Raw genomic sequence first — 12,064 nt, 5'->3', positions numbered from 1 at the left:
AGGAGGCTAGGGTTGCCCCAGGCGATGGACGAAGCCAAGCTTCTGCAGCCCTGGCCTGCTTTGGCCTCCACTTAAGGCTACAAAGTTTCAATTATAGAAGATAAATAAATCCCAACAGAAATGGCTGCCGCCACGGAGCGAGCAGAAGGCTTGGCTCTGCTCCAGGCTACAAAGTTTCAATTGTAGAAGATAAATAAATCCCAGATACCAGGGCCTTTGCTTGGGTCGCCGGGGGTCATGGCTGGCCTTCAAACAACCACAGGCCCCTCACCCAGACCACCCCATGCCCCAAGGGAACCCCCACCCTGATCGGGGACACCCTTGAGGTCAAACCAGCTGGCCCCCACCCATGCACCAGGCCTCTATCCTATCTAATAAAAGAGTAATATGCAGATTGACCATCACTCCAACACACAAGATGGCTGCCCCCATGTGGTTAAAGATCCTGCCCCCATGTGGACACAAGATGGCTGCAACAAGATGGCCAGCAGGGGAGGGTAGTTGGGAGGGACCAGGGCTGCAGGGGAGGGCAGTTGTGGGCAATCAGGCCAGCAGGGGAGTGCAGTTGGGAGGGACCAGGCCTGCAAGGGAGGGCAGTTGGGAGCAATCAAGCCTGCAGGGGAGGGCAGTTAGGGGGGACCCAGGCCAGCAGAGGAGGGGAGTTGGGGGCAAACAGGCTGGCAGGGGAACAGTTAGACATCAATCAGGCTGGCAGGGGAGTGGTTAGGGGGTGATCAGGCTGGCAGGCAGAAGCGGTTAGGGGCAATCAGGAAGGCAGGCAGGCGAGCAGTTGGGAACCAGCAGTCCTGGATTGTGAGAGGGATGTCCGACTGCCTGTTTAGGCCAGATCCCACCAGGATCGGTTCTAAACGGGTAGTCAGACATCTCTTGAGGGGTCCCAGATTGGAGAGGGTGCAGGCTGGGCTGAGGGACACCCCTCCCCCCCCCCGTGCATGAATTTCATGCACTGGGCCTCTAGTATATATATAAAAGCGTTCGACCAGTAGCTATGACACGCAGTGACCACTAGGGGGCAGACGCTCAATGCACAGGCATGGAAACATGGAACAGACTGATGAATCTCAGCGAGAACGGGGGAGGGGAGAGGATGGGAAGAGATTAACCAAAGATCTTATATGCGTACTAGAGGCCCGGTACACAGATTCATGCACCAAGGGGTCCCCTCGGCCTGGCCTGAGGGATCTGGCTGAATCCGTGCAGCGGGCCTCCAACATCCCCCAATGGGTCCTGGATTGCGAGGAGGCGCAGGCCAAGCTGAGGGACCCCACCGGTGTACGAATCCATGCACCGGGCCTGTAGTAGCTGTATAATTACAGTCAATGTTTGCAATGATTTTCGTTTTTTCTTACCAACTTGGGAGAACCTATGCAAGCAATTTAGAAGGAATTTCCATAAAGGCTAACTGAAAAGGTTTCTAGTCAACAGAAGGTTAGCTGGAAGTCAACCAGAAACTCGAATAAGAGTACTACTACATATTCAGGAATTACCAGTAGCGGTTTGGCCTTCTTTGAATATACCACCACCACATTAAAACTACAATGGTTACCATGTCAAAGGCATGCAAATTTAAAAGATGATCAATGATCCCACTGTGTTCTTCCTTATCAAGTCACCTGTATGGGTGCCTATTTTGAGAAAACATTATTTTCTCTTCCTTTTCTTTTAGAACATAATTACATACTGCCTTTCTATATTTTAACTATAGACTTTTTTTTGGGGGGGGGTGTGGGGGAGTGGACTTTCCCTACTATAATGCCACTTATACCAAAGTATATGTTTTGCTTTTCCTATTGGTTTTATCTGTACTATTTTAGCCAGAGACCTGCGTAGGTGGGGGGTGCGAGAACGGATCCTAGGTATGTTAGCGACAAAATGGCAACTTCACACAGTTTTCAAGTACATAGAATCCCTGATATAACTGCAAAGTAATATGTAGTTTGGGTGGTAGTAAAAAAAAAAAAAAAAAAAAATCTTTTAACAACTTTGTCTCATAATTCACAAAATGAGCTTTGGCTCTGAGTCTCTTAAGGCACAAGACCTGATAAATAGCTTTTATTGGTGGCCTGCACTTCTGATTTGGATAAGATAAAAAAATATTATAACATAAATATAAATAAAAATAAGTAATTTTGTTAGGGTTTGAAATCATTGAGTGAAGTTGGAGGAAAAAATTCAAATAAACTAACATCTTGTATGTGTAAATATTTGTTGCTAGTGTTTAAAAAAGTATAGTTCAAACAGTGCAAAACTATTGGAGAAATGCCTTCAGAATAGACTTGACATCGTAGAATCACAGTGCTGTCTCAAAAATAGTGAAGGCTGAGGGCTGTCCATTGGAAGCATTCACAACCATATGGCCATTCTGAGTAACATCTGGATAATTCCTTTTGAAGTACACCTGTAATTAAAAAAGAGGCATGAGAGAACATGGGGCAGTGCATTTCTATGTCCACTTCTTCATGTGAAGCAAATCATATCACTCACAGAGGCACAATTAAAAAAATACAGGGATGCTTTTATTCTATAAAGTAGCCCCATTAAAACCGCTGGTAAGGCTGGGCTTAAATGCCAAACAACCTATAGATCCACTTTAGTTCTGATCATTCTGATTCACAGATATGTTTTATCACTACATTAAATTGATAAGCAAAGTCATTTTACTGACTCAAAACTTGGAGATAAATTCAAAACAGGGTGACAAAGAGGCTGGGAAATCTAGCGTCTGCACGAGGGTTTCTCATTTTCACACATAAAATGAGCACAATAGATTTGGATGTTAATATCGGGTTGTAATCCCTGTATTTTATAAACTCTGATTGACAACTATTGAAAAGCTGGCGTATATGTATGAAATATCCCAGCATTTAATTTGTGCGGCGAGGTAGTTATAGGGGCCATAGGAATGAGATCTGTGGATAGTGGGACACGGTAATGAAAAGAGAAGCAAAAGCTTTAACAATGACTCAACCAGGCAACTTCTCTCAAATGTAAGATGATACCAAATAATAGGACGGTTCTTTGCCAAGCCTTTGACTTCTTGAATTCTACCAATTTCTAGCTGAACTAGGAGAGATACAGGTTTTCTGATAAATGTATAATCAGAACATAAAGGAAATGAAATGCTGTCAAGGCTCTCTGTTCCACAATCATCAGTTTTTAGCAGCTGTATCGTATCTCGGTGCCTTGACAGATGCGCATAACAAAATGAAATAATGTCAAGGCTTGTGAGCTCTTATCTCAAAATGTGTTTGGGTGAAAAAGAACTTCAAATGTAATTTTTTCCCCCATAAGATGAATGTGAAAAGTTTTGTCTGAGTCTTTAAAACAGAAAATGTGCCATCTATCTGAGGCTGACACGTGTCATGAGCTGGGTCTCTTAGTCATACGATCCTGGACCTATTTTATAAGACCTGGCTCCCAAGATATTTGTCGGTGCTGTCAACAAAGTTATCATAGGAGACAATGGACTTCACATACAGAAATGAAAAGTGCTGAGAGAGCCACCTTTATATTAAAGTGTACTTTTTCTCTTGCTGCTTACAAAAAAGCCCTGTTTTTGCTCTCTCAAAAACAGGGCTGCATCTGAAATAACTATATATTTTCACTTAGGAGAAAAATAATAAAAACTTCAATAATGATTGGACCCCACTGGGTGAAATCTGAGGCTATTTTGATTATAATGTAAGTATTTAAAAATAAGGCCTGTTTGGGGAGCTAAATTTATATCATCTCCCTCCTCCATTTTTTAAAGATAGCCATATTTTGTGTGATTATATTTTACTAGAGGCCCGGTGCATGAAAACTGTGCACTCGGAGGGCTCCCTCAGCGTGGCCTGTGCCCTCTCGCAGTCCGGGAGTCCTCAGGGGATGTCCGACTGCTGCTGAGGCAGGAGAGGCTCCCGCCACCGCCACTGTGCGTGAGCCCAGCTTCTGGGAGCGCACTGTGGGAGCGCACTGACCACAAGGGGGCAACTCCTGTGTTGAGCATCTGCCCCTGGTGGTCAGTGCATGTCATAGTGACTGGTCGTTCTGCTGTTTGGTTGATTTGCATATTAGCCTTTTATTATATAGATTATATAATCTATATAATAACCTATTATATAATCTATATAATAACCTATTTCTTGGTGAAATTAAGAACAGCCAAGAGAACAAATAGAAATTTATTTTGTTTTCTACTGCTTGATAGTCCTTCCCAAATAAGCCAGTTACTTTCCCCATAACTCTCTTAATGTAACTTTTTTTTATAAAGAATATGTTATTATTGCCCTAGCCAGGTAACCCAGTTGGTTAGAGTATCATCCCGATACACCAAGATTACAGTTTGATCCCTGGTCAAGGCACATACAAGAATCAACCAATGAATGCATAAATAAGTGGAACAACAAATCAATGTTTCTCTGTTATTATTAGCAACTTTTCACTAAAATGGTCTTAGCTTCATGGTCTGAAATACTTGAAATTGAATACTGAAAACATGTGTCCTGTGTATAAAATCCTTGATTTGACCTATCTTTTTCTTATCTGTTGCCAAGTTTCATCATACACTCTGCCTAACAGCAGAGGTGTGAGAAGGCATCTTTTTCACAATGCGGGTTATGAAGGTAGTTGAGATGACCGAACACTTGTTAACCTGGTGCTCATGTATAGGCTAAGCCTCTGAAGAGGACAATCTCAGCTTTCTATTCTGGAACTCACTGCTGATCCTGGAAAAATCATTGAACCTCTACCCATACTGGCTGCCTCATCTGTGAAATGAGACAATAACTTACCTCACAGGAACTAATTAATGGCTACAAACTGCAGGCTGAAAACACCTGAGTTAAGTGTTGGGTGTGGTTATGATGCTGCTCAGAGAAGTGGCCCCTTAGTCCATGGACAGCAGCAGCATCACCCAGCTCGAATGAAAAAAACAAAACATCTGGGAGGCCCTTTTGTAGATCTCTTGATATTATCTTTACAGAACCCCAGAGTCATAGTGGAGACACCGTTAATACAGTGAATGTGGTAACTGGGGAGGCAGAAAGGTAGTTTAAAGATTACAGAAACTGGAGTACTAACTAGTGACTTTGAACAGTTACTTAGGCTCTTCTGCCTTAATTCTGCCCTTTATCAAAAAGGGATAATGCCAACTCAGAACAGTGTGTGACGATTAAAGAAGACAGTGAGTGTTGGTTTCTTGTCACTCTCCCCCTCCTTCTCTTGGGTTTATTAGTTCATTATAATTTCATTAATATAGGTTGAAACTATATTGAATATTAAACTCTAAATTGTCAATAAAGCCACCATCATGGAATTAGGTCTTACTAAATGCAACGGCAATAAAAGCTCTCCTGCATGACCATGGCTGATGGCTGGCTTGGTTGGAGCATTGTCCCGTATACCAAAAAGGTTGCGGGTTCGATCCCTGGTTGGGGCACGTAAGGGAGGCAACCCATTGCTATTTCTCTCCCTTTTTCTCTCTCCCTTCTTCTCTCTCTCTAAGGTCAATAGACATGCCCTCGAGTGAGGATTAAAAAGGGAGGGGGGAGTTCCCTCGCATGGATAATGGAGAGCATTTGTTTTTACATTATACTCATAAGCCATTATTCATTATGTTGAATTCTGGTTCAAGACTCTGTCAATTCATTCTCCCTGAACTGTATGGCCCAAGTTCAAAGCCAGTAACTCTCAAACTAATCTTTAAGGCAGGTCTAACTTTGGTGTACATATTGGCATGCGTGTTGTCAAAGTTAAAGAGAGTTAGAGAGGAAGTCTGCTTTTAAGATAATGGAAATGGATTTTCTTTCCCCTTTTCCTCTCAGAAATCACCCTCAACAGCAAGGATATTATGAAATTAAAGAAAAAGCCCATCTTTGATGAAATCAGGAGTCACATGAAATCCCAAATGGGAAAATACTCAGAAGAGCTGCCATATGCAACCGAATCTGATGGGGCTGTGACAAGACAGAGAGAGGGTTCCTATGGGAACAGATCTCAGCAATCATGGAAGAGCACAGTTCTACAACCCACTGGCAAACTCTAAGATATGTCAATAAGGAACCATGTAGAATCACCATCTTTCCCTGAAGCAGGCATACTGGTAATGTCCGAGGAGAAGTGAGGTCCTAAAATGCAAGTAGTGCCTGGCCAGCGTGGCTCGGTGGTTGAGCATCAACCTGTGAACCAGGAGGTTACTGTATGATGCCTGGTCAGGGCATGGGCCTGGGTTGCAGGCTCGATCCCCAGTAGGGGGCGTGCAGGAGGCAGCCGATCAATGATTCTATCTCATCATTGATATTTCTATCTCTCTCTCTCTCTCTCCCCCTTCCTTTCTCTGAAATCAATAAAAATATATTAAAAATAAATAAATAAGTGAATAAAACACAAGTAGCATTGTAACTGCCCATCTCTGCAGCTAGAGAGGAGTGCAGACTAAATGAATATACATTCTCAATTTTTCTCTTGCATAAGTACATACACACACATTCTTTTTCTGAATCACAAGGAGCTTCCATGTTAAGCAGAGAGAATTCTCTTTAGCCTGAAATAATGACATATCCATAAATATATATATATATATGGTCTAGGAAAAATTCATTTAATTCAAAGGTCAGTAGCAGGACCTTTTTTTAAAATTAATTCTCACCTAAGGATATGTTCCTTGATTTTTATAAAGAGAGAAAAACATCAATGTGAGAGAGAAACATCGATTGGTTGCCTCCGTAAGCGCCCTAACCAGGAATTGAACCTGCAACCTAGGTATGTGCCCTGTCCAGGAATCGAACCCTGCAACGATTTTAGTGTACAGGACGACACTACAACCAACTGAGCTATCTCTCTTCCCTGGCCAGGGCAGGACCTTTTATAATAATAACAAAAAAGAAGTAACAGCATCTGTAAAATATCAGAGATTTAAGTATTTTTTAAAGAGTTGAAGGTAAACAAAAGGAAAACTATTTAAACAACTAAAATTTGGTGGAAAACTAAGAGAAGGAAGATATGTTTATCAAGGGAGTCAAATCATAAAAAAGAACTAAAGTATTCCTAAAAGAAATGTAAAGAACATACATAATACAATGAGAAAAAAAATTTTTTCAGGCTACAAATTAAAAAGCTAAAAACAAAACCCAGAACACTAAAAACTGAAAGTATAACATGACAGAACTAAGCCAGGACAGAACTATAATCTGAATAATGCAAATGGGCTAAACTCATCTTTTTAAAAATGGGCTAAGATTAAATCTCATAGCTAAGCCTAACTACATGCCAGTAACAGAAGACACACCTAGTTTGATATTAAAAGACAATCAAAGACATACCTGGCAAATGAAAAACAGTGAAAACAGGGGACTCAATTTTAGTTTTAAACCAGCATGGATTCAGGGCCAAGAACATTAAATGAATAAAAGAAAAACACTTAAAATAAATTAGAAATAGAATTCATAGTGAAAACACAAGACATGAAGATCTGTGGACTAAAAACCACAGCACCAAAATTACCCAAACAGAAATGACAGGAACTATACTGAAACTTGTTACAATTCACCTAAGTCCAAGTGACATCAAATGGACCTAAATAAATAAGGATAAAGAATTCCTAAATAATGTGATTAATGAAGTAGATCTAATTAAAAGTTATTAAACTTTCTACCCTAAATAGGCAATAGTTCATCTTTTTAAATGCCCAAAGACTATTTTTAAAAATTGTTTATATACTAGAACACAAAAAGCATTAATTCTGAAAAGAAACCGTAAAGATAACATTTTTCATCACAAGACAATAAAAATCAACACTGATGAGTAAAATAAAAAACAAACATAAAACCCCAATCATCAGAAAATTTTAAAGACTTCCTTCTCAAATAATTCTTGGACCAAAGAGGAAATCAAAACCAAATTGCAGAATCTCTATCTAAAAATTTAACTATGACAAAGCACTACACAGAACCTATACGATATAGCTAGAACAATATTCAAAGAACAGTTCACAACCTTAAAAGAATGAAAACAAATGCATTAAAAAAGTAAACAATAAAATAAACCAAAGGAGGAAGGAACTAAAAGAGATAGAAGCAGAACTGATAAACTGTAAATTAAAATATAAAAACAAGTAAACCCGAGAGCTCCTTCTTTAGGGGGAAAAACATAAAACTCAAACAGCTAATGAGAAGGAAAAATGGGAAATAGAGAAGGAGAAAGCATAAATACTATGCAGCCAGAGAAAAGAATGAGATAACTCTACGCATTGGTATAATCTGAGATATCTATAATAATAAAAGCGTAATATGCAAATTGACCAAACGGCTGAACAGCAGAATGACCATACAGACGACCATGCTATGACACCCACTGGCGTCAGGCCAGCCAAGGCGGGTGCCATGCAATTGGTCGGGGGCCCGGCCATCACCCCATGATCGCCCTGCAGAGGGAGGCCTAGGCCACCGGCCGGCAGGGCCTACCTCTTTACTGATCGTGGGGCTCCTGGACTATGAGAGGGCACAGGCCAGGCTGAGGAACCCCCCTCCGCTCTACCCTCCAGTGCACAAATTTCTTGCACCGGGCCTCTAGAAATAATATATCAACAGAAGAGTCAGTGGTGCCTGGGCTCCATCCTGGGTGAGGAGCTGTGATGACAGGAGTGTATAGTGACTTACTTTTGCTTTATAAATTTTAAAAACTAATTAAAAAGTAAAGATTTTGAATTTTGTAGCATTAAATGCATTATTTGTTTAAAAACTATTACAAATAAGTTTTAACTTTTTAGAGTCTCTAAAGCTACTCAGAAGAACTTTGGATGCTTCTTTTGTTATTACGTAGAGGAAAGGGTTCAACCCACAGCATTAATAAAAAACAACCAATGATCTATCTTCTATCATTGATGGGTAGAATTGTTTTATATTTGTGAAATGCTTTATATTCTTCAAAGCACTTAAGCAAACTCTCATCTCATCCTTGTAATAACAGTGTGAAGCAGCTGGGCAGTTGAGGACAATAGGTGAGACAGGTGAGGGCAGGTCTGCACTATAGGTAAGAACTCTGAGGCTCAGAGACATTGGAGGACATATAAGCCCATTTGGCTATCAATTTCCTCTTAGGCTCCTAGAACCTAGAACATTAAGATTTTGTAACTTCTGGGTTGTATCTGGTGATATCATGAAGAGATAAAATAACACCTCTGTCACACACTGGGAACCAAGGAACTTTGAAAACCTCCGTGTCTGTCTGCTTCATCATGGAAGAGAAAGAAAGGCAGGCATTTATCCTTTGGAATGAGCTGAACTGTGTCCTCTCAAAATTTACATGTGGAAGTCCTAACCCTCCAATACTTCAGAATGTAACTGTATTGGGTCAATTAATGAGTTCAGATTGGTGGGCCCTAATCTAATCTGCCTGGTGTCCTTACAAGAGAAGGAGACTGGGACACAGACACACACAAGGGAAAGCCATGTGAAGATACAGAGAGAGATGACCACTTACAAGCCACAGAGCGAGGCCTTAGGAGAAACTAATCTTGTTCCACCTTGAGCTCAGAATTCCAGCCTCCAGAGCCGTGAGGAAATAAATTTTGTTGTTTAATCACCTTATTCTGTGGTACTTCGCTATGGTAGCCCTAGCAAATTAAGGCACCCTTTAATTCTGTCTCTAAAAAGTACTTTCGTACAATTTCACGATCATCTAAAAGGGTTCACTGGAGAGTGATTCAGCTTGCCTGCGCCAATATTTTCCAGAAAAGCAACTATGTGGGCAAGAAAATGTGACTTGGAAGTGAACTTTTCCCAGATGTTGAGTTCTCTTTTCAAATGAATGAATTCTGATGTGTTAGAGCGAAAAGCATGCTGATTTAGCTAACCCTCTGGTATTACAGTTTTGAATGATGCATTGATATTTGATGCTGGCACATTTAAATAGTTGACAGTCTATCAGTTTGTTCTCCTAAGAGGACCAAATGTATACAGAAATAACATCAAGAAGATCTCCAACTGGAATGAGAATCAAGATATGTATTTCCTTCCTGGCTGGTGTGGCTCAGTGGCTGAGCGTCAATCTATGAACCAGGAGATCACGGTCTGATTCCCAGTCAGGGCACATGCCTGGGTTGCAGGCTTGATCCCCAGTGTGGGGTGTGCAGGAGATAGCGGATCAGTGATTCTCTCTCACACTGATGTTTCTATCTCTCTCTCTCCCCCTCTCCCTTTCTTGCTGATATCAATAAAAATATATTTTTTAAAAAACCAACATTTACTGAAGGAACAGATTATAGCCCCACTTTCCTTCTAAGCAATCTTAGTTTCCTCATCTGGAAAATGAGTGTTGAACTGTATTATATTATCTATGATCTTTTCTCATTACTTAACACTTTTTTTAAATGGAGACTTCTACACTTAGGAGGGGACACAGCTCTTTGATGTAATATGCCCGACCTCAAAGAACAAAAAGGGTTTGTGAGATTCCTGGCTGTTTTTGTGACTAGATTATACAGGGAATTCCAAAGGATCCATCAGAGTTAGGGTCAGGATTAGGGTTGGCGAAGCTTTGACCAGAGACAACGTAGTAAATGACAGCACTGCGTGAATTCCAGGCATAAAAAGGACTAGTATTCCAAGTGGAGCTTGCCTATGTTCACGTATAACATAAGAACCTGGGAAAAGTTCAGAGCACAGACTTCGCCATCCCTAAATCTAGGGCTGCACTCCAACTCTGCCAATGGTTCCGTTAGCTATGAGACCCCGCGCAATTTCCTTTCCCTCTGCAGGTCTCCACCTCCTACACAGGCACACCAATTAACACAACCTGCACCACAGTGCATGGCACACACGTTTCAGAGCCTCATCCTCCTCACTCATCACCATCACTGCTCAACACAGAAACTGCTCTTCTCAAACTTTTTGGTTTACATGTCAATGATTATGAGCATGCCTACTGTTTCCCTGGTAGATCTTTCTAGACCCAATGATCAATATCCTGCATTCCCCCCCCCCCCCCACTTCAAACTGTCAAATTTCTGGGATGTACCTTGACAAAGCATTTGCATCTCAAATGTGCCAAGCACCAATTAGAATGAAATGCAATGGAGCTGTAAAATATGAGAATCGGAACCCAAAGAGTCCAAATGTGTAAAAAGCCCAATCTGAAATCTCTCTCTCTCAGGCACACATGCCTGCACAGGTGAGCATGCACACTTCCCATACCCCACCCCACCCCACCCCCCACCTCCACCACGTCTACTGGTGCTTAGCAGACCTGACTTCAACCTGGGACGTGTTGTTAAGACCCAGCCATGAAGCTTTGTCTCTGGAGGCTTATAATTGACAAGGGCACAGAGTGCTTGTTAGAACTGCTTGGTGCCAGATCGCAAGGAGTGAACTGTTGAGACGGACTCTAATTACCACTCCGCATGGCGCACTCACCTGTTTTGCTGTTTCGGTGAGGGCAGCAGCTTCTGCCTTGCCCAGTTGTTGCACCATCTTGTAAAATAGGCTCTCTTTATTTTGCAGCAAAACATAGGGCTCATCATATTCTTTCAGTCTTCCTGAATCCAAAACCTGTTAATCAGCAGAAAGAAACCCATTAGCACACAATGTTTTGCAGCAGCATATTATAACTCAGACAATGTTTCGGAAAGAGGCAGGAGAGGGAGAATAGAGAGCATCTATTTGGGTGGTAGGCCTGGCGGGTGTTTAAATGGTTTGATTACCCTGTTTTACTAGGCAGACAAAGGCCTCAACCCGACCTTTTATTAGTATAATGTTATAGGAAAGGAAGAAAAGGAGAGTTTTAGGCTATGATTAAGGGCACTCAGCAGTCCCCTGGCATTTTATATTCTGCCAAGGGCATTTTGGGTTGTTTCCATTAGTTAGTGCTTTTAGCTCTCAGACTCTGAGCTTTGAGGGCTATTTATACACATATTCAGAGGTGGGAAGTTTCTTGATTTAAGAAAATCAAAAAGTTGGGTGATGACCTGACAGCAAATTAATTGCTGAGCTGGTTTGACAGAATCTGAGCAATATTTGGAAAAGAAGTAAACACTTCTGGGGTTCCCTGGAACATGCCACCTGGTAGG

General features: G+C 41.4%; 1 protein-coding gene across 1 annotated transcript in view; it reads right to left on the bottom strand.

The window, feature by feature from the left end:
* Positions 1 to 1,736: 1,736 nt before the first annotated feature.
* The window catches only part of ABCC4 (ATP binding cassette subfamily C member 4 (PEL blood group)), a 236,179-nt gene continuing 225,851 nt past the window's right edge, over positions 1,737 to 12,064 (bottom strand). The window contains exons 30-31 of the mRNA XM_080659153.1: positions 11,412 to 11,546; positions 1,737 to 2,419 (exon numbers count right to left, since the gene is read on the bottom strand). Coding sequence (XP_080515279.1) covers positions 2,312 to 2,419; positions 11,412 to 11,546 — 243 coding nt within the window. The 3' untranslated portion in view covers positions 1,737 to 2,311. The remainder of the gene's footprint in view (positions 2,420 to 11,411; positions 11,547 to 12,064) is intronic.

Source organism: Plecotus auritus, assembly GCF_963455305.1.
Source record: "Plecotus auritus genome assembly, chromosome: 3".
NCBI classification, from domain to species: Eukaryota; Metazoa; Chordata; class Mammalia; order Chiroptera; family Vespertilionidae; genus Plecotus; species Plecotus auritus.
This window is presented reverse-complemented; position numbering and strand designations above follow the sequence as displayed.